General features: G+C 45.0%; 1 protein-coding gene across 1 annotated transcript in view; it reads left to right on the top strand.

The window, feature by feature from the left end:
* Positions 1-20,776, top strand: part of LOC147640516 (amino-acid permease BAT1-like) — a 92,417-nt gene extending 71,641 nt beyond the window's left edge. The window contains exons 4-7 of the mRNA XM_086781496.1: positions 6,115-6,306; positions 6,598-6,903; positions 19,888-20,070; positions 20,195-20,776. Of these exons, the coding sequence (XP_086637622.1) occupies positions 6,115-6,306; positions 6,598-6,903; positions 19,888-20,070; positions 20,195-20,683 (1,170 nt within the window). The 3' untranslated portion in view covers positions 20,684-20,776. The remainder of the gene's footprint in view (positions 1-6,114; positions 6,307-6,597; positions 6,904-19,887; positions 20,071-20,194) is intronic.
* The last annotated feature ends 4,590 nt before the right edge of the window (positions 20,777-25,366 follow it).

Consider the following 25,366-nt stretch of genomic DNA (forward strand, 5'->3'; position numbering starts at 1 on the left):
ATCCCCCTTTTGGAGCAAAGGAGGTGAGATCCAACTCAAAAGAAAGACACTACCTTCTAACCCTCCGTGTCATGATACCCCTCCAATCACAATGCAATTGAGTCAACAAGACTAGCACTTTAGTCACCCCCCTGGCTCCTAATTGGGATAAGGATAACACAGCCTTTTATAACTTGAGGCAGACATACAGACATAAGTGCAATCAGATTTTAGGAGGACTACCCACGGCAGAGAGCCCTCGACTCAAACAAAAATAGAAACTTAAACTTGAGGAAGAATCCCTCGTCAACGCCGATGAAGATCCTTTTGCAGCATCGTTTCCAAGATCCTTACACTTGATGGTCAAGTTAGAGATATGTACATGCAAGGAACAGATGCTTCATGATGGTGCTTGCAATATTGATTATTGAAATCCTTTTTGGCACAATGGTGGCCAAGGCAGAGGACCCGAGGGAATGGATGAGGTCATCCATGATATCTTATCTCAAAAGGTTAATGATATGAGCAATTAGTACCTTACTGACATTTGATGCTGTTGGAGAGGAGCACCACAACGGAGTCGAGCTGGAGCTGATGAAGAAAGGAGATGTTGCAGAGAAGGAAGTTGGAGGAGAGCAGCTCCAAGACGAGAGAGAAGCTAATACACGACAAAGGACGGCTTGGTAGAGTAGAGGAGCATAAAGTAACAAATAAAAGCTTTAGGGTTTTGATGAGGTTTTACCTTTGCTCATTCCAATTTTGCATATGACGTGGATTTTGATGCTGTTAGGACCAAATATGCATATGACGTGATGCTGTCAGTATTGTTGTAAAGGTCTGAAGTGCCGTGCTGCTCAAATTGAACAGGTGGAGTCATCCACGAAAGAGATGTGAAGAGTTGTCGAAGGCATCCTGTAGGAGAGGAGCCCTCCCCACTCGAACTGCCAAGCGGGCAGAGCGGTGGAGGAGCCGCTGGCTGTGGCGCTCTGTGGCTACTAGCTCTGCTGCTAGGCATAGTTGTCACGGTACGAAAATACAATACTGTACAGGAATTTTCGGTACGATATGAAATTTTGGGATACCGTACAATAAAATATGGTTTTTTTAAAACACTTACAAACTATGGAGCTTCAAGCTTGAATGTGAGGGAAGGTTGGGGGGGGGGGGGAGTCCACAGTGCTTGAGGAACTAGAACATGGAGATGTCTCTCCCAGTTGGATCTTCCAATTGTCTCCAAAAAAGAGCTTGCATGGGTAATGCGATACCAAAGGTCTCCCAATGTAGTGTTTATGACTAAGGGACCGTCCTTGTACAGATACGGGAATTGCATCTAGGGTGATAGGTTTAGGGACTCCTATGTAGATCAAAATGGCCTGTCCAAATCTTCTCCCTCGTACATAACTTGAGGATCTAACTGTCTAGCCTACCTATACCTATAGGGATCTCCAAGTGATGTAGCAAGATTCTCTCCTCATCCTACCAATCAAGTGTACACTACCAGTCTACCTTGCCAGATTTTTTAGGTCTCTCAACAACTCCATATGGAATATTGAGTGGACATGAAAGTTGCGAAGTATTGTGGGCATTTGGGATCTTCGTTGAGCAGGTTTTTTTTTTTTTTGAGCATTGGAAGTTTTTTCTCAAGGAGGGTTGGGGAAACTTGTACCATATGATATCGTACAGAACCGTACCGTACGAACCGTACAGTACGAATAGGTTCGTAACGGTACGAGAAACAACCATGTTGCTAGGTGGCAGTGACTTTGGCAGAAGGCAGCAAATAGGGTGATGTTAGTGGAGGTTCACAACAACGTCTCCTGGTGCTGGATGGTGGCGAGTTCACAACTAAATGCTAAGGTTTCTCGCACGGTTTGTAAAATCGCAACATCACAGCTTAGTCTCTCTTGGCGGGAAGGAAAAAACGCAAGGCTCAGTGGTGAAATCTTAGAGATGAAAACACATCATGATGGTGGATGACCAGGGCTCTAATACTATGAAGGAAAATACGGAAACCCAAGAGCTATGAAGGCTGGAAGACCTTCATGGTTGATGTTTGGAAGAAAGTGATGAAAGCTCCAAGGAGTGAGATGGAGCCTCTAAGCCATGACAGTGATCCACAAGGATGAGAGAGAGAGAGAGATGTAATAGAGCTGAAGTATGAGAGGGAGATTGCACAACTTGAATGGTACTCACATTATAGAATCAAGGACCCAAGTACAATGCCTTTTTGTAGGTTTAGAACCTTATCTTTTGACCCAAACAAATCACACACACAAACACACACATGACACATGTCACACATACTTATCTAGATATAAGGGGGTGTTCACACCTAAGCAGGTGTTCACACACACATACACATGAATAAGTTTACACATACACACATAACCCTTTTAGGGGCTGTTCAAGATACAAACGGGATGGACACACACATGAAAACTCCGAATACCCAACAGGGGTTTGCTACTTTGCACCATATACTTCGCGATATGCTATACAAGATAGTTGGGACAGCTAAGCACTTAACGCAGAAGAGAGGAAGGGGTCCCTTTATGCATCATTGTCTGATGGGATCTCAACCATGTTGGGACTAGGTGAAACTCAACTTCAACGTTAGGATCAAGAGTGAGTAGTCTCAGTTATATAGCTTTGAGGACCCTATCAAACTAGAGGCACTTGACCAAGAGGGCATAGGATTGCAGTGGGCGTCTGAGGACCTTGGAGCTATCACTAGATATGGGAGGCACCTCATGGAGTTAGGTTCTCAGCATGGTCTTGTTATTTATAATGGGATGGCACAGTGGCCCCTATCCGGCGGACTCACAAGCTTTCCATATAGTGGAGGATCGAGCACGGTGGATTATATTATGGGACTCTTGCTTCACTCATCTCCAAGTTCACCATCCCCACATGCCCTCTTGGAGCCGACCACACCTACCTCTCGTTTTCCATTGCTTGTACACCACCTAGTCCACCGCCACCGCCACCCCCATCCACACCCCCTGCTCCAATGCTAAGCCTCGGATGGGTACCATGCCCAGAATGGTTGGTATGACGACGTGTGCTGCACCACACGTGCTCCTCTCAAGTGAGAGATAGCGATTGGTCAAATCCTCGAGCGTGATGCTCAAAGGATTAACTGCTCTCTCACTGCTGCAAGAAACGAGCATATGTGATAAAGCAATACTGGGAGATATATTGACTCTTCTTGAGCGGAAATTTTGAGGAGGCTTGGCATAGTAATGAACTCTTCAATCTTTATAGGTTTTGGCAAGCTAGGATATGTACAACTTCATATATCAAAGCCATTCTACTTCCTTGCGCTTGTTTGCATCCTCAATTATTCACCTTTGCATATTACCATCATGTTTTCCCACACTCTTGGTGCCTTAAAAAACATGTTTTTCCACACTCTTGGTGCCTTTGTATATTACCATCATGTTTTCCCACACTCTTGGTGCCTTAAAAAACATGCACATGCTTTACCACTTGAAGCATAGGCTTGGGGTACATCATACGAACATGAGAAATATCAGTTGAAAATCAAAATTTGTTGGTTGACCAAGTCAACCTCGTCTAAATCTGGTCTACTTTACTTCGCTGGAGAGGTATTAGATAGTATTTGACACTTATATGGATGTGGTCAAAAGGTGGTGACCAACATGGAAACCATAATTATGGATAACAACAGTCCAATGATTCGCAGTAGCAATAGGAATCATACACAGGTGGAAGAGGCCAATCTAGAGGCAGGGGAAGCCAAAGGGGCCAAGGTGGTTGGCAAAGAAATCAGAGTGCAAATAGCACAGATCTCAGCTCATTGGCATAGAGAGAGGGGCATAGAGCACGAGGCCAGGCAGGGTTAAGACATACCTTCTCCACCTTGGATTACATCTTCACCTCAAGAGCCTCATTGAGCAGGCTAAGGCTGATGGCCGACACCTCTATTGTTGCTTTGTGGATTTTCACAAAGCCTTTGATATGGTGTCACGCGATTGCCTACTACAGCGTCTACATCATATCCTTGGGGTTCCATTAGACATGATTTGGGGTATTATTGCTTTATATGAGTCGGTGGTTGGGAGGATGAGATGCCTTGGAGGACTCTTAGAGGAGATATCTAGTACTGTTGGGGTGAAACAGGGCTGCCCACTATACCCCACCCTCTTCGGGGGCTATACATTTACAAGATCTCAGACTGTATTGACAGAGCGAGAGCTGGAGGGGTGGGTCTATTCTCTTATATAGTGGTTATTGCAAACTCACAAGAGGGACTATAGAAGCACATGGATGCCCTACAAGACATCTGTTTGCAGAGGGGCTTGTTAGTTAACCTTGGGAGGACCGAGGTCATGGTCTTCTATACTTCCTCTAGTGTGAGGAAATGGGTGGAGGTAGCAAACTGATATGTCTACTTGGGGGTCACTTTCATGAGCTCTGGCAGATGCTTCTCCATGAGACAGTCATCACAGGATGGACTGACTAGGGGATACGCTGCACTTGCCCTCCTAGGGAGTGAGTGCCACCAGACACACTTCCAGGAGCGCAAGACGAAGGGCTGGCTTTTTCACCCACTAGTGACTCCGGCGGTGATGTATGCATCCCCATTCTGGGCACCAGGCTTATCAGTGGCAGATTGACAGCACAGATAGACCATCCACAGATTTTGATAGTATCCAGATTGATACGCACGAAACCATATGTCCCTCACCATATCAAGCAGAGTTTGCTACAACTCGAGGCCTTATTCCAGACTATTACGTACATACGGAGGATACTAGCGATGGATTCGTCATGGTTACCATACCTGACACTACAGTCTTCTCGGGTGATAGCAGAGAGAGGGGTGCATCCATTCTGGTATGCTTCTATCCTCACATAGTTCACCACACACGGACTACAGATGAGACGACTACCCCCATTTCAGTATGGCCGAGACTCCCCTGCACTAGGGTCACACATGTGGATAGGAACCGGGTAATTCGATATGATTTGCTATAGTTACATATTCAAGATACATGGATTACTCTAGGGGAGCCCCTACAGCCCAAGATGCAGTACTACAGTGATCATTTTCCGAGGCTTACAAAGGATGGATTCATATAGTGCCTATTCAGAGAGGGATTTGAGCCATTATCTTGGGTTATGGAGTATCAAGATCAGCGTTGTCTCAGACTCTTCCTGTTGGAGATCCGGATGATGACAAAGAGTTACTATTGTAATTTGTGAGATCCTCGAGCCGGCACCCATCTCACTCTACCATCACCAGTTTTTTCTGCCCACAGGAGGACGACACTCAGACGGATGAGGCTACCACAGTAGCGACGAGGGGCCCACCATCTTCCCCCTCGACTGGAGTTACCTTGCCACCGCACTTCGGAGAGCCAAACGGCCTCACCATCCTGGACCTCGTGCACCCCAGGCTCACCAGCCCTAGATTGATGAGATTCTTGCCCTTCACTGAGCATCTGTAGCCGCTACCTCATCCCAGCTTCTCCTCAGCCCTACAGATCCAGGGGCCCTCCTCACCCCCTCGCCAATGTTGGCATCCTTTATGGACCCCTATGACACATCGATGGATAGCTCACTCTCCACACTCACACCTCCGTATCCTCTACACCCCACAATGATGAGGATGGTGATCCTCCATGAGGAGGATGACGATGACGATCCATACATATCTACATTTACCTAGTTTTATTGTTATGTTGTATTTTTGTTTCCATGATGAGATTCCATGGACACATTGTACACCTTTTGTCTCATGACCTGTTGGGTCTTTTGCAAGACGTTAATATATCTTCTTCTTCTTCTTCTTCTTCTTCTTCTCTGTCTTTGTCTCTTTGTTTGTCTATTTGTCTCTCTCTCTCTCTGTCTCTCTCATTGATCTCACATAGTGACATATTGTATCAGCCATCTGGCTTCCAGAGCTTTGTTAACTAGTTTTTTTTCCATGACTCGGTATTCTCATGGACATGTACTGCTTTTTGGTGTCATATACCCTTGGAGTCTTTTGAAGATTTCAATACAACTTTCTTCTTTGCTATCTTTCTCTCTTGAATCTGTGCAGTCTTTCACTTTTTCTTAGAAGCACATTCATTTAAAAAGCTTCTGACATTTTGGATAATTTTGAAGGCCTATGCAGGATCACAAGTTTTGCAAAATATAATTCTTTTGAGCACAGGGACAAACAAGGATGGTGGCTACTTTGCTCCTCGTGGTGTTTTTTTGGCAATGTACCTTGGACTAACCTTTTTGTGGGCAATATTGAATACTTTTGCTCTCGATGTGATAGCTTACATCGATATTGTTTCCATCTGGTGGCAGGTGTGACTTTGCTCTCATCTAGAATTCACGTAATTGTTAACTGTGAATGTGTAGTTGTTATGTCTCTTTCTTTTTGACTAGTAAAGGATTAACTTGGTTGTCATTTTGTAGACACTTAATCTGAGTCAGTAGCATGTCCTCATTCAGTTTTAGAGCCCAAACCACCTCTTTCACATGTTTTTTGAAGTGCAAGGCTACCTTACAAGTGCATGCTTGATTAAGACCTGGAACTGCAGCATAGGAGTGCTTTTGTCAGAATTGCAAATACATGTGATTGATTTTTGTGTGCAGGTGATAGGAGGGACAGTTATTGTTATCTTGCTTCCATTGGTTGCACCTACAACTCAAACGGCATCATATGTCTTTTCAGAATTTCAGTTATCATCCAGTATAACTGGAATACAAAGCAAACCATATGCGGTGGTTCTTTCATTCCTTGTCAGTCAGTACTCACTTTATGGGTATGATGCTGCTGCACATCTAACAGAAGAAACCAAAGGAGCAGATAAAAATGGTCCCATTGCAATTCTTTCAAGCATTGGAATAATTTCGGTATTTGGATGGGCCTACATTTTGGCGCTCACATTCAGCATTCAGGTGAGCATGTAGGGCTCCAATACATTGTGTTTTGATGGCAAACTACTCTTTTTAAGCATTAATACTGATGCAACTTTCCAACAGTATGCTCAGTCTCTTAAATGCATATTCTGTGGAATTCTGGTAATAACAGGTTCTGGTATAATCAATCTCTTAAATGCATGTTCTGTGCTTACATGGAATTCTGATAGCTCAAAAGAATGAACATTTTTTGTGAACTGCTTTAAGTTGAAAAAATATACAGATATTAGAAACCATTCTAAAAAGGACTTCTCATCTTCAATCATTGCTGATGAAGCAAGTCAGAAAAAATGATAGTGCCAAATAATCCCTGCAGTCAATTGGACACAGGTCCTGGAATCCTCCCAGACTGTCGCCTCTGTGATAGCCAGGGCAGCAGGGATTCCCTCCCTCAGAGTATTCATAGCCTCGCTGGAGGCTCTTCCTTAGGCCATTGCGCTTCCCAGCTTAAAGGAGGGATTCTCGGCGAGTGTCTTCCTGGGCAGTGCTTCATTTGCAGGCAGATGGGGCACCTAACCAGAGCTTGCCCTTGACGACAAGCCTGCCAAGGACGCCCCTCAGATCCTCACCTGGAACTGCCCTGAGCCCCTCCGATAGGAGCGGAGGAGGGCATCCCCATCCCTCTCCTTAGCCAGATGGGCAGGTGCTTCTGGCCAGCCTGACCCAGCTAACCGCCACCAGTCTCCCCAGTGGCACACCTAGCATTCAGAGGACTCAGGCAGCCAGTGGAACTACCCTCCTCCGCAAGGGCATTGACATCCAGAGAGCCAGGCAGGTGGGATCCCCGAGGCAACGGTGCCTATTGGCAACCGTTATGAGCATTTAGCTCAGGACCTGGATTCAAATGGCGATGTGGTCCCACCCACCTCCAAGGAGATCCCAGTTACATTCGCTTTGATTTTGGTTCCTCGAGGATGTTGATCAGGCGGTCTCTCCTCCCTCGGCCCCCCTCCCTGTTGTATTCTGCCGTCCCTCCTCTCCCCCCCCCCCCGCCCCTTCGCCACCGTTATGAGCATTTAGCTCAGGACCTGGATTTGAATGGTGAGGTGGTCCTACCCACCTCCCAGGAGATCCCCAGTTTTGTCGAGATTTCAGTCCTCATTCCGCCACCCCTGACAACAGCACATAGGTCTCAGTGTCGCCCCCGGCCAAGGTTGTTAGAGGCGTTAGAGGCGTTTGGTACGAGGTGGGTATGGTACACGCCTCGAAAGACTCGTATTTTTTAGAGACGTCAGAGGCGTCTGTTTTATATATATATATATATATATATATATATATATATATATATATATATATATATAGTGATAGATAGATATAATTATATAGTGAAAGTTGAGAGAGAGAGAGAGAGACTAGAGTGTGTATGTATGAGCCTTGAGGGAGGGAGAGAGAGGGTGTGTATGAGAGGGAGAGAGAGTGTGTGTGTGAAAGAAAGAAAGCTGTATTAAACGTCTGCAAAAGGCCAAAATGACCTATGAGACGAAAATAGTCCATCATCATCTGGATACATCATCAAGATTCAAGGGTACAAAGTAAAATGAAATGAACTGAAATGAACTGGTAGAGTATAGAGATAGCTCCAAAAGTGGGTATAAAAAACATCATCATCCTACTGTGTTTGAAGTTTGAAGTTTGAACTTTGGGTCTTGAGAAAGGCTTAAGGGAGGGAGGGAGAGAATGAGGGAGAGAGAGAGTGTGTGTGAGAGGGGCTGCCTTGGGCCCTTAAAGCCCCCGTCTAAAGACTCAAACCAACATTTTTTTTTTTTGGGTGGACACCTCGATCAAGCTGTCGTACGCCTTGTATGCCTCGAACGCCTCTAACCATTAGAGGTGTGCCTCGTAACAACTATGCCCCCGGCAGTGCATGAAACTGCGAGATGGCGTCATCCACTATCCACTCCTAGGCAGTTGCTCTCTCTCACTATATTGTAGATGGGTGCCATAGTTGCAATGAAACACGTTTCATTGCAACTGAATGAAATGAAATGTTTCGAACGTATGAAACGCTTTTCTTTCATGTCACTTGGGAAAAGATACGATTTCAGTGTTTTAGAGCCCGTTTTTTGAAAAAACACCTGCATGCTTTACTTTGTGTATTTCAGACTTCAGTTTTCTTTTTTTGTATCAGCTCAGGATTCAGACTTTTTGTGATCACTTTGAGTGCCATTATTGATGATGGAATCCATATCTTGATTCTTGATGTTGCTAGTTTATTTATGCCAATTGGTCGGTTGGGTGCCCATTGTAATAACTGGGTCACCCAGATTCTTTAGTTTTAGCTTGTAAACATGTTTTAATGTGTAAATGATGCATATTTAATATTGTTTTGCAGGGAAGGTGGCATATTTTTTACATATTATAAACTTATATATAAATTTTAGGGTCTTTACCCCCCCCCCCCCCCCCCCCCCCCCCCCTTTTGTGTGAAACGTTTTGAAACGTCTGGGAAATGAAAGAAACGTTTATGAAACGCGTTTCATGAAACGCTTGGCAACTATGATGGGCGCCTCAGTGATATTGTCACCCATTGCTTGATGGAGATGGGAAAGAAGAGGGAAAGGGAGAGAAGCAAGCAAGCACACCATGCATAACCGAAATTCTCCTTGTGAGAAGTTGCCTTTATTATCAATAGGCACAACTTTCAACTTGAGAAAATAAATAATTGGCAAACATTTGTGTGGAGAGATTCCCAACAATTGCTTCTGATTCACTAAAGCCATGGCCCATAACGAGATATCCTTCCCTATCCTAACTCCTACACTTCCATCAGAATCCGCCTACTCACAAAATCCTAACTTCCTAGAAGTCTTTTGTGGGATGCCAATAACCCAGATAGAAAGGTTATCCAAATCTACTAGAAGCTAGGGGTCCTCCTTCAACCACCAAGCTTCTTGTTCGCAGAAGATTACCAATTGAAGGACCTTGTTTCTAGAGAACCAATCATTGTCCCAAGTCACCTTCAATGCTTGGCCTAAAAGGGCCCGACTCCTTATGTCATTCTGACTCCTCGAGTCAGCTTGCATTCCTTGATCCATCCATTGAAAAGGCAATATGCTCTTCTGGATACCATATGCTCTCTGAATGCCATCAACTTGGCATGAACAAATGACTATCTTCGGTTCCAGCTACTCTTTCATCCCACCAAATTGGCCGAAAATTGAAGGTCAGCTTTTCAAAAAGCTACCACATGTTCCAACAATCTCGAACATCCAATGAGATCCTACAGGACAAATTTCAGTGTCCCGAACAAGAGAGGTTCTATCGATGAGTTCTCACACTAGTCCCTCCCTTCCACTTCTATGGGCCGAGTGCTGCCCATAGGCACTATCACTGGCCGACTGCTCATGGGGACTAGTGTATGCTGGCCGACAGCCATTTCTGAGGCTGTTGAGTTGGCCGACAGCCATGGGCCAATGTAGGGCAGCTGAGTAGCTGCTCAAACCCTTCTATGGCTTGGAAGATGCCCTTTATGGGGCTGGCCATGTAATGGCCTGGCCCAAGGCATCACCTAATGCAACCCTAATGCTAAGGCTGACACTATATGCACTATTTGACATATTCTCCAAGTGGGTTAAGAGGACTGACACTTGACTGACCTCTTAGGCTGAGAGACTGACCTACGTAGCTTGTGCCTGACTGTCCCTAGACTAAGGGCTCACAATGGGGCCACAACATACGAAAAAATATTCCTAAAAAAGGTGACTCCTACTGATGAATGGTGCACTGATGTAGAGCCAGTTTGTCACATAGCACTCCTGTGCAAGGTGCATGTGACACTACCACAGGCTCTAGGATAGCTTTGGCGTCCAGAAGGTTTCCCTTCTTTTGACTATTGGTACATCATAGCCTCACTGTTGGCACATGGCTTGCATTGTGGGATGAATTTTCCTGTGTAGCCATTGCAACACCCCTTGGGAGGAGACACAACGGCACTCCCTTTGGGACTGTCCACAGGCTTAATAAATTTGGTGGAGGATCCTTAGGCTATTCACATCTGAGCCCAAGTTCCAACACCCTCCATTTTATCAGTTGGGGTGCCATTGTTTGGGCTATGGGGATGGGTGTGGCCCTACTTTACAAGGAGGGCAACATTGGTCTCATCCTACAGCTCACCCTCTTTCAGATCTTAGCCATTCTTGCTGGGCTATGGGGATGGGTGCGGCCCTACTTTACAAGCAGGGCAACATTGGTCTCATCCTACAGCTCACCTTCTTTCAGATCTTAGCCATTCCTGCCTCAGCGGTCCCAGTTCCTAGTTGACCTCTAGGTTGGGAGCCTGCCAAAGATGGGAGACCACTAGCAGCATTGCTGCTTGTTGCACATTTGGTGGGCTAGATGCAGAAAGGCCATTGATGGTGCCACCGCTTCCCCACGGGGATGGGTGCGGTGTGTTTGGGGTGCGATTGTTTGGGCTATGGCGATCGGTGCAGCCCTACTTTACAAGGAGGGCAACATTGGTCTCGTCCTACAGCTAACCCTCTTTCGGATCTTAGCCATTCCTGCCTCGGTGGTCCCAATTCCCTAGTTGACCTCTAGGTCGGGAGCCTGCCAGAGATGGGAGATCATTAGCAGCATTGCTGCTTACTCCACATTTGGTGGGCTAGATGCAGAAAGGCCATTGATGGCGCCACCGCTTCCCCGGCAGAGACGATCCAGTCTATTTGGTTAGACAGCATTCACACCCAAGGTGTGAATGCTTGGAGCATCCTGCGGGCGGTTTGGAGCGGGTGCAGTGTCGCTACGCAACCTTCCTACACACTTGGAGTCCGGGCCCCCTCCTTACATGAGAGAACGAAACGGACTGATTTGGCATTGTAGATCCCCAGTGTGATTTTTCCCCTCCCCTTGAGAGCGGCGAGTAAAGAGGTGCCTCCATCTTAAGTATTTGTTTTTCCTCTTTTTTGCGGGATGCACATATCAGACTCCTCTTTAGGGTTTCTCGTGGATGTTTCTCTTTTATGACTAATGAAGTATCTTTTCTTGGAAAAAATAAGCTGAAGCAACAACTACTAGATATATTGGCTAAGGGCATGGTTTAGATAAAATTCTCTGTTAGGAGTGCCAGTGGTCGTGTTCAAAAAGAACGGCAGGAGTCTTTACCGAAGACCCTCAACAAGCCGACTGTCAAGATCAAACTTTCTCTACCATGGATAGATGACTAGTTACACCAACTCAAAGGCACCAAATTGTTTAACAAATTGTATTTGAAGTCAAAGTACAAAAACGCAATGGATTAAGAGCCCTAATCTTGTGGTTAAATAACTATAACGCTAGACAACATTTAACCGATCACACAACACGAATTAAGCACAATACACCACACTAGGGTCAGAATGATCTGACCCCTTTATTCCCACAAAGAATTTTGAGTACAAGATAGTGGGTGTGCCAAGCACGAGATTTCCAAATACAATATGAAATCCACGAAAACTTTCACTCCAAGCTGAAGCCACTCAACAAGGAAATGGAGCCCTCCGCGCAAGCCACTATGCAAGGTGAGCTTCCAACTTCACACCAAGCCTGTGTGGATCTTGTAGATAGGGCCCAGTCTCACAAAGACTCCTGCCTGGATCTCATAGGCCAAGCCCAGTCTCACACAGGCAACGATGCACACAGGAATACAGATTCCTAGTTTTCAGCACCACCGGGCACCAGCAATAGCAAACATGTACTCTTCTTGGTTGAAAAATAGTGAGAAACATGCCATACAGGTGTTGGATTAGGTTGCACAATTGCTAGGCAACCTTTGTAGTAGGCGGGCAATGTCCGTACAATGTAGTATCTAGTCCATACTATGCATGATGGAGTTGGTTTATTGTCTTGTGGATGACTACCATGATGTTGTAAATTGCACTTTCTTATAAGGTGAATTTGGGCATGTTCTTGGATTCATCTAGGTATATATATAAATGTTGAATCAGGTGGTACAAATGCTAGGCAACCTGTGTAGCAGGTGGGCAATGTCTGTATAGTTGGCTGTACAGGTGGTGTTAGGCACCGTATAGGTTGTACAGGAGGCGAGAAGCAGGTGGAGTTGGTTGTACAACCCGGTTGGGTCGTGGTACAATGGATGGGGTAGGTGCCTAGACCATCAGAGGGATGGAGAGGGTAGTGGGTGAGTTAGGTGGCCATGAGGGGGAACAAGTGCCTAGTGTTTGGGAAGCCCACAAAGGTGCCCACTTTCGCTCAAAATGTGCCACGCTCCCCATGCTCTACATGGAAGAGGGTGCCTGGTAGTACAAATGAAGTAGAGGGTGCCCATCTTGCTTAGGTGCCTGGTGTAAGTTGAAAATAAGTCCCCAAACATGGTTCTGGGCTAAAATTTGGCACCACTTATTAAGAGCCCTGTAAAATGTCAACCACTAATTAACAGAATAGACAGAGCACTCACACGGTCTTGCATCCAGTAGTTTGGGCAAACCCGGTGCTACAAGGCTAACCCATGACAGTAGAAGTAGCACACAAAAACAAGACATACTTCTAGCAAAATCGACTAACCAACACATGCATACATGAGTTATGCATATGCACATGTAATTTTTAAATCTACTGTTCACAAATCTTATACTTGACCATACGGTCGTCCACTCTCATCGGACACTAGTTAGAAACCAAGGCATCGGGACCAAATGGTGACATCTCCTCTGGCTTCTAAACATTTAACCTCAACTGTGACATCCCTCTTACTCCCACTTGGGAGTAAAGTTGTGCTTGGAGCACCATCTTTCCAAGAGGCGTACCCGTTGCTGCAGGAAGATTTTACCAGGCAGGAGCCACACTTTTTGGTCTCCTTCTTTCGGCCCCTCGGGGACACAAGGAGGAGTTTGTATTTTTGTTAGCGAGTAGCTCTTGCGGACTGTGATAGGCTTGGTGTCATAGTCTCTGGGCGAGCGCAATGGATTACCATTATGATTGGAGAGGACTGCGTGGGCTTCCTCAATGTTTATGCCCCAAACACTGCGGCAGGTAGAGCCATCTTCTGGAGCATAGTCCGTCAGGCCCTTAGGCTGACTTTTGGTGAATGGGTGGAGACTTTAACATGATCGAGTTAGTAGAGGAGAAACTCGGAGGAGGCACGGCTATAGTCTTAGGTGCAGAGTACTCTACATGGGAGGAGTTGATCTTGGCACTCAAGGGACAGGACCCTTGGCCTCTTCTAGAGTTTGGGCGTAATCGTGGGAGCTTGTGCTTGTCGTGGTGCGATAGGAGGACCACCGGTCCCAACCTCTCTCGACTTGATAGGTTGTATGTGGATGAGTGGGCTTGTGGTCGTGGAGGCATGATCGGCATCTTAGCAGGCACCACTTTTTTTGATCATGCTCCGGTTATTCTGTCCTTAGACGACTCATGGAGGCATGACATGCATGCGAGCACTAGGATTCCGGATAGCCTCATACAAGACCCCGAGATCTGCTATGAATGGGATTGGATTTTTTTCTCAGTCTCTGTCACGTGCACCTTGGATGTGGGCCTTGGTGAGATCAGCAGATTTTTGTAGGAGGCAACACATAGCAGATTGGAGGGATTTCATGAGCAGGAGAGGAGCCTAAGGAGGGGCCTTACTTCTCTTCAACGGCTTCAGGAGAGTTCCCCCGATAGCCCGTGAATTGAGAGTCAGCTCGTTGCCGCTCGTACAGAGATCAAGAGATCAGATCCATCGAGGAGAGGATGGTGGATCACAAGTACCATGCCAGAGCTTCCTTTTGGACCCAAGCTAGAGATAGAGTCAGAGGGGGACTTTTTTGAGATTACAGGCCCCATAGGCGGAAAGATGATATTTGTAGGCTATGAGGCTAGGATGGAGCTATTGTTTCTGACCCCCCCTCCCTCCCCCCATGTGAGGACCATCGCCACAGATTTTTTCCAATCCCTCCTCATGGGCGTCCCACGCACACAAGACTAGCTTCGAGGTTTGGGGAAGCTTGGAGCTAGGCAGACTGATTGGCGAGCTGAGTTAGGGATAGACTAACGGGCGGGCACCCAAGTATGGACGAGCGGGCGCCCAAATGTGGACGCCCGATCACCGGCCAAGAGCCTATAAAAGGGTGGCCAAGGTTAGTCATTAGTTCATAGAGTCTCGCGTGTCTTTGTGAGAGCTCTATGGTCAAGAGCTTGGATCTAGTGTAGACGTGCACCTGCTTTATGCAGTCGAGGCCGGCAGCAGTCTCGAGGCCCGTGAGAGTAGCTTCGTGGCGGCATGGGACGTCACGAGGTAGAGATTGGTCGGTACGTCCATCTAGTTAGCTCAGCTCGTGGCTCGGTGGGGACAGCCAAGACTTGTGGGCTTGCCCACGGCTGTCAAGGTTGGGAGGTGAGTCAGGCCTGCATCTCCTTCACGTTTGTTTGGTTTGTTGGCAGGTTTCGAGTCTTATACCAAGAGCGTTCTACCAGGAGATCCTATGGGGATTTGACAGATCCGTCCAAGTAAATCACCTTGGGGTGCACCTGTGTTGCTTAGGAGAAAGGACAACACTTGGAGAATGTGTATAGATTACAAGAGATTGAACAAGCTGACAATTAAGAACCGTTATCCTCTCCCTAGATCAGATGACCTGATTGACCGGTTAGCCGAAGCGAAGTATTTCACAAAGATAGATTTACGTATTGGCCTATCACCAGATACGTATTCATGAAAGGCATGTCGAAAGAACCGCCTTTCGGACTAGGTATGGCCATTACGAGTTTCTCGTATTACCTTTTGGGTTAACCAATGCTCCAGCCACTTTCCAACAAATGATGAACGATCTTTTTTGTGAACATTTGAAAAAAAATTTGGTTGTGTTCCTAGATGATATTTTGATATATAGTCGTACTCTTGAGGATCACGTTAGACACCTCACGATTGTTTTAACTATTTTAAGACAGAATCGACTATATGCTAAATTAAGTAAATGTGAGTTTTTCATGAGACAGACATCATTTACTTCGGACACAAGATCACTAGAGATGTATTGACCATAGACTATGACCGAGTTCAGAAGGTTCTGGCCTGGCCTATACCGCAGACAGTGAAACAACTTCGTTCTTTTCTCGGTTTTGTTGTTTTTCTTCGGAAATCTATGTGGGAGTACTCTCAGCTCACACTACCGATGACCGACTTGTCGAAAGGTCGTGGACGTAAGTCGAATCAACCTATCTCTTGGAATAACGATCTGGATATAGCCTTCAGACTTTTGAAAGATAAAAGCCAACAAGGAAGCACCTATCTTAGCATTACCCGATCCTAGTCGGCCTTATATTCTTGAAATTGATGCTAGTGACTATGCAATCGGAGCTACTCTATTTCAAGATGGTAGACCTGCTGCTTTCGAGAGTAAAAAGCTAGAAGACACTCAATTTCGTTGGCCAACCCTTGAGAAGGAGCTTTATGTTGTCATTCACGCTCTCAAGGTTTGGAGACATTATTTATATGGCTCCAAGTTTGTGGTATTGACTGATCATCAGTCAATCAAGTATGTGTGATGCAAATGATTTGAGAGGAAGGAAAGCTCGATGGACTAGGTTAATGCAAGATTTTGATTTTGAGATTCATTATCGAAAGGGGTCCATGAATAGTGTCGCAGATGCGCTTAGTCGGATTAGAGAGGTCAATACTTTGTCGTTCACCGAGATTTCTACTGACTTATTTTAGTCATTGAGAGGGCTTTGCAGGACTGATAGTTATTTTGGTCCATTTTGGCAAAAGATCTAGGATGGGAGCTCATTGATTGACCAAGACTCAATGACTGAGCAGCCTACCATTCAGGCTGGAGGAGGTCAGTGGATGATTCGGAATGGTTTACTATTCCGTAATGACAAAATTTGTGTACCGCAGATTTCGGACATTAGGTCCAAGATTCTTAAAGAGTGTCACAACGCCCCTTCTGCTGGACACCCTGGGGTACACAGGACATTATCGTTAGTGAAACACACTTTTTATTGGCCAAAGATAAAAGGGTATGTAGAAGATTATGTTCTCAAGTGTCAAGTTTGTCAAGCAAATAAAGCTGAACGCTTTAGACAGGCTGGATTGTTGCATCCTTTGCAAATCCCATTTGCAAATCCCAGGTAATAAATGGAAAAGTATTTTCATGTATTTTATTACCGGATCGCCAAGAACACGTGAAGGCCACGATTCTATTTGGATTGTGGTGGATCGCTTGACAAAAATGGCTAGATTTTTACCGACACGGAAGACCATTACAGCTACGCAATTAGCAAGACAGTTCATTGAGCAATTGTTCAGACTGAATGGGTTACCACCACTGGACATAGTCAGTGATAGGGACTCTAAGTTTACAAGTGATTTTGGGGAGACTTGTTTTTGAGAAGTTGGAAACAACTTTGAATTTGAGTTCCTCACATCATCCTCAATCTTATGGTCAGACTGAAAGAGTGAATTAAATTTTGGAGGACATGCTTCGAGCATATGTCTCCAAAAGACAGAGTTCATGGGAGGATTATCTTCCTATGTTTAGAATTTGCATATAATAGTACTAAGGATACGAGTACAAGTTTTAGTCCTTTCATGCTTATGTATGGTTTTCAACCTAGATCACTTGTTACAGTGGGATTTTCAGGACTTCAGCATGATGCAGCACGTAATTTTTTGCAAGATATGCAAGAAATGTTACAAGTTGTGAAAGAATCTATTAGAAGTGCTCAAGACAGAGACAGATTTTATTCTAATAGACATCGTTCACCCGGAGAGTTCTCTGTAGGAACGATGGTGTATTTGCGAGTTCCGAAAGATTCCGAGACTTTACGGATAGGTCGATCTCCGAAATTATCCCCTAGATACTGTGGACCATTTCGTATTACACGACGGATTGGTTCAGTCGCATATGAATTGGATTTGCCTTCTCATGTGAAAGTTCATCCTGTATTTCATGTCAGTAGACTTAAGGAAGTACTGGGTGGAATAGACTAGTTAGTTACTCCTCAAGAAATCATAGATGTCGAGGACACGACATTTGTTCCACACAAACCTGAAAAGATTCTTGGATTTCGTGAAAGAAGATTGTGTAATACGCTTATCACTCACACGGAATACAAGATCAAGTGGAAGGATCGTATTGAGGAGGATGCTGCATGGGAGACATTGACTACCCTTCAGAGAGACTACCCTGGCTTTTCAGTGAGCTCAGGGGTGAGCTCTTTGAGGAAGGGGAGTATGTCATGTGCACAGTGTGTATCTACCGTGTGCTACACGCACACAAGACTAGCTTGGAGGTTTGAGGAAGCTTGGGGCTAGGCAGGTTGATTGGTGAGCTGAGTTAGGGATAGACTAACGGGCGGGCACCCAAGTATGGACGGGCGGGCATCCAAGTGTGGATGCCCGATGATCGGCCAAGAGCCTATAAAAGGGTGGCCAAGGTTAGTCATTAGTTCATAGAGTTTCGCGTGTCTTTGTGAGAGCTCTATGGTCAGGAGCCTGGATCTAGTGCAGACGTGCACCTGCTTTATGTAGCCGAGGCCGGCAGCAATCTCGAGGCCCGCGAGGGTAGCTTCGTGGCAGTATGGGACGTCATGAGGTAGAGATTGGTCGGTACGTCCATCTAGTTAGCTCAGCTCGTGGCTTGGTGGGGACAACCAAGACTTATGGGCTTGCCCACAGCTATCAAGGTTGGGAGGTGAGTCAGGCCTGCACCCCCTTCACGTTTGTTTGGTGTGTTTGCAGGTTTTGAGTCTTGTACTAGGAGCGTTCTACGAGGAGATCCGATGGGGATTTGATAGCCGCATTATCTCAACAGGTGATGGATGCGTGCGAGAGGGTCTAGCGGCACAAGGGAGGTGGTTCCTCCCGCTTTACGGTCCTTCTTATTGACTCCCTTCATAGCAGAGGAGCTGGCAGAGGCATTGATGGCTCTCCCTAGGGGAAAATACCCAGGGGTGGACAGGCTTCCACTTTCCTTCTTTCTTCACTACTGGGATCTCATGGAAGGTAGCCTTCGAGCAGCCTTTAATGAGATTATGGGCACATGTGCCATGCCAGAGAGGCTTTCAGAGGGTTTGATACACTTGATTCCTAAGGAGAGTGGTGATAGATTGGAGATGTGGCAGAGAAGACCCATGACCCTTCTTGGAACCGCCTACAAGATCTTGGCCAAGGCCATCAGTCGGAGACTTCAGCCTTTCCTCCCTGATTTGATCCATGACACTCAAACAGAGCGTTTTAGACATCATCTTCACTTTCTGGGAGGCGATAGCTTCAGGCAGGATGCGGCAGCAAGACCTCATAGTGCTCCTCCTAGTCATTGACAAAGCTTATGATAGGGTTGATTGGAGCTTTCTGGAGGGCATGATGCACCGGATAGGATTCTGAGTGGAGTGGATCCGTGGTGTTTCAAGACTGTACTCAGCCTCTCATAGTCAAGTTCTCATTCAGGGAGCCCGAGGCGACAGATTCCCCCTTCCTTGCTCGGTCCAGTAAGGCTGTCCATTGGCACCTTACCTTTTCCTATTTGTCAACGAGGCCATGAGCAGTTTCCTCTCCGGTCAGGAGACGGGACTCTAGGGATTGTGTCTCCCTCTCCGTAATTAGGAGGTGCTGCTAGAGTCAAAGTTTGCAGATGATACAACAGCATACCTATCCGGAAATGTGGGGAATCTCTAGAGATTCGCTGAGGTGATTGAGATCTTTTGTTGCGCATCAGGAGCGTAGATCAATTGGCACAAGTCATTCAAAGAAGTTTCTTTGAGATTTGTAATTTTCAGGTTTGGTGGAAACAGTAGCAAACTAAGTTAGACTTTTCATGGTGAATTTTCTCGTCCTTGTATATGTCTCCATATATATATATGTATATTTGTTTCCTTGTATCTCAGGACAAAGGTAGTGTGCTTAAACCTATAAGCTTATTATGAGTGGCTTGACAGGCTGCGTGATTTTTTTTGCTGTCATCTCTAAGCCTTTGTAGTTCAGATTCATTGTGTAGCTGTCGTAATAAACCAAAGTTGTTTTTCTTTTTTGAATTATCATTTCAGGACCCCTCATATCTGTATGATCCGACCAATGAAACTGCTGGGAACTTTGTGATAGCTCAGATTCTTTACGATGCTTTCCATAGACGGTACCACAGCTCCATGGGTGCAATTATTCTCCTTTTCGTTATCTGGGGATCCTTTTTCTTTGGTGGACTATCCATCATGACAAGTGCAGCACGAGTTGTAAGTTTTCCCCCAAGGATAGAAGCAAATTTTCTTGCTGCAACTTCTGAATGATTTTATATATATATATATATATATATATATTAAAGATGAGCCCTTATCAAAGAGGCTATTGAATATGCAGGTGTACGCTCTCTCACGAGATGGAGGAATCCCAGGCTCACGGTTTTGGCGAAAGATACATCCCAAGTACAAGATACCAGCAAATGCTGTGTGGCTTTGTGCAGTCATTTGTGCCCTCCTTGGCCTACCTATTCTTGGGGTCAATGTGGTGTTCACTGCAATCACCTCCATATGTACTGTGGGATGGGTGGGGGGATATGCTGTCCCCATTTTTGCTCGCATGATCATGCCACAGGGAAAATTCAATCCTGGTCCTTTCTACCTTGGGCGTTACAGCCGCCCCATTTGCCTTGTTGCTTTTCTTTGGATCTGCTACACTTGTATTGTTTTTCTTCTTCCCACCCAGTATCCAATTGAAATGAAGACATTCAATTATGCACCTATTGCACTTGCTGTGGTACTCTCACTTATCATGTCATGGTGGCTCATAGATGCTAGGAAATGGTTCAAGGGACCTGTGAGGAACGTTGATGCCCCCTCCAGGTTGTAATTTTTCACACATCCATCTCCATGCGTTGGAGAAAATAATTTATTGATTGTACATTCAACAATATTTAAGTACAATATTCAACAATATCCATGGTAACCTTGCAGGCGGTCATTCTTGCTGTAGAGGCTCTGTTCAATTTATAATTATCTGTCTAGCAGCCGTGTTGGAATGTTGAAGCCATGGGGGGGAATTACTACCATGTCTTGTTTGCTATATAATATATATGCTAAATTTTGCCCTGTTACTTTTTGGGCTGCCTTGTGTATGGTGATACATATATTTCCTAGGAGTTGCAGCAGGGGAATCATCTTTTTTAGAAGGTCCCCTCTTTTAAAAATCCTTTTTAGAAGTTTCTTTATCATACCCCCACCCTTTATACATTGATGAGGTGGTCGATTTCATTGAGAGATCCACAGGATCTGGCTCTTTGTTGGTTGGGCCAAGCCGTTTTATATTTATATCCATCCTCTTGTATACTTTGTAACTAAAAAGGATTGGATATAAATTTCAGCAAAATCGAAGTGATGGATCTTTCACACCTCTGGGAAATGTATTTTTATGTGGAGGAAAGCAAGTGGGGGAATTGTCAACTTGTACAAGTATGTATCTGGGAGTGGTCTTATCTCTTTACGTAGGGCAGCAGAAGCTCCTGTTCATGGGTTCAAACCTTACCATTAAATAATAAGCGTTATGGTTTCAGAGGCAAAGTTTTCGAGCTTACTTTTTAGTTCCATATCCTTCTGATAAGGTCTGATCTGGATAAAAAGGATGGGCCAAAAATGAGCCACTGCAGATCATTATTGTTTGGAGGCTTATTAGGATCAAAACAACAAAATAGGTCTTCTTAGCTGAATTTTTGGGGTCACTGATGAAGATTTTGGGAAAGAGTCTGATGCAAGAGACCAGACCATACATATATAGCAAGTAGTAATGAAAATACGAAACTACCAAATAGAGTCCCTCTACAGCCATTCGTATGGTACACCCTTTTATGTCCCCAACGTCGACCACGTTTACCAGGCACATTCTCCAGCTACGGTTGGATTGAGCTGGGTTTCTATGGAAATCGTTTTCACATATAAATAACAGATGGATTCATTGAGAGGCTAGGATACCCACGGAACCATATGTGGCATGCCTTAATGATTGTGCGCTCACGCTGCTTGCGATGTGAGAGATGACTCTATGTATGGGGCAGCAGCAGCATGAGATGCTCGTCGCACTTGTTACTTGTGAGATGTAGATGGAGGAGCATTTATTCTGTGGATTGCTTTTTTTGGGCTTCTCTCCCGTTTAATTTAGTACATTGATTAGTGTTTTCTAGGCCTTTTTAAAGAGAAAGCATAGGGATAGTCTATCGAGAGCCAGAGAGACTATCGTTGTGCCTTCCAACCTCTTTCTGTTCGTGCAGTGCCTTGTTGCGAGTGACAGTGTAACATGACATTCTGACACTAGAGTATGACATTCTGACACCAGTTTCTCACTGTCTTCATCTTCCAGTATCTTACCATTGTATGAATTCACATCTCTGTATCTTTCCCCCAAGCAATGCTCTAAGGCAAACGTGTAACTAAGCAGGCTTGGCTTTGGGTCCCACAAACCTTGCCGTCTGCACAAACCTGGAAGTTAAAAAGATATAGGACAAGATTTGGGCAACGGCCTTAGTACCTAGTACCACCCCAAAAATTGACGTATCATGGATCTTGACCAAACCACTAACGACCAAACTACTAGAAGCACAAGGATTCTATGAGTGAAACCCCCACATCAGAAGCACAAGGATTCTATGAGTGAAACCCCCACATCTGGGTGCCAAGATCAAGGAAACCCATGCCTTGGACCCTTGCAAACACACCCTTGAACGTCAAATGCAACTGGGTATGGACACCCAAAGCCATGCTTTCGATGCCAAGACCAAAGCTCAAGTAAGAATGGAGAGCAGTGGCTTCCACTTTAACTCAACTTTAACTCGTGCGTTGACACCACCTTCAAAAAAGTCAGAACAGCACACAAACGAAGGGTAGCAAGAGGCAACACCTTGCCCATGTGCAATGGCCCTACGTGCACTATGCCGCAACATCAACTCTCTAGCTCGAAAAGGCCAAAGTTTAGACAAGCACACTAGCCAAGTTGACCATGGCGGTATCCAAGATTTTGTTGTGGATGGGCTCACCTGCAACATCGAACCCTAGCTTACTTGTACATATGTAACGTAACCCTCCCCGTTTAAGTGTACAATGACTACCTTTATCGAGGATGTTAAAAAAAAACCGAATCAATGATCTCAAAAATTTAATTGACTGGTGATTTAAAATCGGATTGCAGCATGATTTGAGGGGTTTGGTGTGATTCGTAAAGCTGAATTGCAATTTGAGGAGAAGAATCGCCGACCCAAGATGCATGTGCAATTGGTAAAGGTGAATTGCTACGATCCAAGAGTTAGTGATCTTAGAAGTGGAATCATCTAAGAGTTACACCGGATTGTTCATGTCTAGAGCGAAAATCGGATTACTCTCACGTCTAGAGAGAGAAAGTTAGATTGCTCACGTCTAGAGAGAGAAAGTTGGATCACTCATGCCTAGAGAGAGAAAGTCAAATCACTCACATCTAGGGAGAGAAGATGTGAACCCATATCGACGTGTAAGATCTCCATATGAGAGAGAAAACATGAGCCTAGAGCTATGTGTAGAGAGAAGATACAAGTGTAGATCTATATCTAGAGAGAGGAGAGAGAACACATGAGCCAAGAGGTACATGCATGTGATCGTAAGTCTATGTGTAAAGGGAGAAGACATGAACGTCGATCTGAGGGAGGAGAGATGTTACATGTCGCACTGATCTATTGAGGAGCCCATGGCTGAGACGTCGATCCATGCCATATGGAGATAGTGTTGCTGGTTCGCTGATGTATTGGCCAAGGAGCAAGAGAGGGCTTCTTGGTCCTTGCACAAGACCCAATCTGAGGGTCAAGGAATGAACATCGATTTGAGGGAGGAGAGATGTTACAAGCCGATCTGTTGAGTAGCCCATATATGTAGTCAATAGGAGGGTGAAGTGGTTACCTATACTTATCGGAAGACGTAGACGGTGGTGTTATGTTGATCATTGCTTATCGGTAGTGGCCAAAGGCAATCTTCTTCTTGTTAGTGGATTCTTGATAACAACGACAATGTTGTCTTGGTGCTTGGCTACATCTCTAGATGGGGGAGCATGATGCCCACGGTACAACCCATCGCTTGAGAACCCTTGACCTTATAGGTACCTCCAACAAGCTTACATGCCTCTATCCTCTTCTTTCACTTGTGCTTACTTTTGGGTGTCTTTGAGACCTAAATTGGATTAGCTAAAGATTTGCTTTTCCACCAATGGGTTATTTATACACAAATTAATCTCCCTCTGGAATCTTAAAAAATCCAAACAAGTTATAAAATTCTAACAAATCAAACTAAAAAAACCTAAAAATGATGTTTACCACTCAACAACCCTTGTCACCCCTAGATGCCCAAACTTTAGCCATATACTAAACAATCTAAGAAGGAATGAACGGTGCTCTAAATTCAAGAGGAGTTGCACATGGCCTAAGTGAATCATCTAGAACCATGGCCATAGAGATCGTTAAGCTCATGGGAAAATATGATGGATCTAGCAATCCTATTCAATTCATGCAATTGTTTGAGCAGTGATGTTGAGCTTTCAAAGATTTGAATTGCCCTGCCAAGTTATATGCATTGAATCTATACTTAGTGGAAAAAACCATTCATTACTTTGATACTTGTGATTGAGGTAAATTTGGGAACTTTGAAGATAGCCTTCATTTATGGATTCCTTAGGCTACACTCTAGGTGGACTATTGCAGCAATAGAACTCTACATGACAAAGCAAAAACCGGAGGAAATTGTAGAAGACTACATCTTGCACATGAAAATCATGAATTCATGACGTGAGGAGAAAATAAATATTCAAATGCAAAGCTCTTGCATTCCATGGTGCAACTACAAACGGAATTCAAGGATATGATGCGTGAGTTTGGGCAACAAATGGCACAAACGGTTGGGCAAACGATTGAAAGCATGTGTGATCTCTTGGAGCATAAGCTTGATGGGATTCAAGCTAATACGCAATCAGCCCACATTCCCATAGTGCATGGGAATGCTACTCAATCAAGAAAGAAACAAGCTATGGAAGTGGAGCATATGCCCGGTTCTTCAAGGGTGGGACAAATGGCATCTAAAGGGGCAGTCCAACATGGTTTTGGTAGTAGCTTTATGGCTTTGGCAAGGGTTACCTACATATATGCCCTCTCCTCAAAGAGGGGATGGAAATGACAATGTGTTGCTTAGAGGTGTGCACAATGATGGTCTTGCAAATGGATTGGGTTATGCTAGTGTGTTTCCTAATGTGGATGGACTGAATCACGAAGACATTCATATATTTGGAGATGGGAATGTACATAGGAATGTACGTGGCAACTCACATGCTCATGGTCATGATGTGTATCACGCAAATGGAAGAGGTGAAACACATGCCATGAGAGATACAAAGGATAAGATTGTGCTCTCTAAGTTCAAAGGGATTGGTGCTTCCATTGATGAGCTTGATGAATGGGTAAGTAAAATGGAAGATTACTTCTTCTTGAATCCTAGGGAAGACAGGGCCAAAGTGTAGTTTGCAGCTTTACATCTT

This window comes from Cibotium barometz, chromosome 3 (genome assembly GCF_041138505.1).
Source record: "Cibotium barometz isolate CiBa-2024 chromosome 3, ASM4113850v1, whole genome shotgun sequence".
Lineage (NCBI taxonomy): Eukaryota > Viridiplantae > Streptophyta > Polypodiopsida > Cyatheales > Cibotiaceae > Cibotium > Cibotium barometz.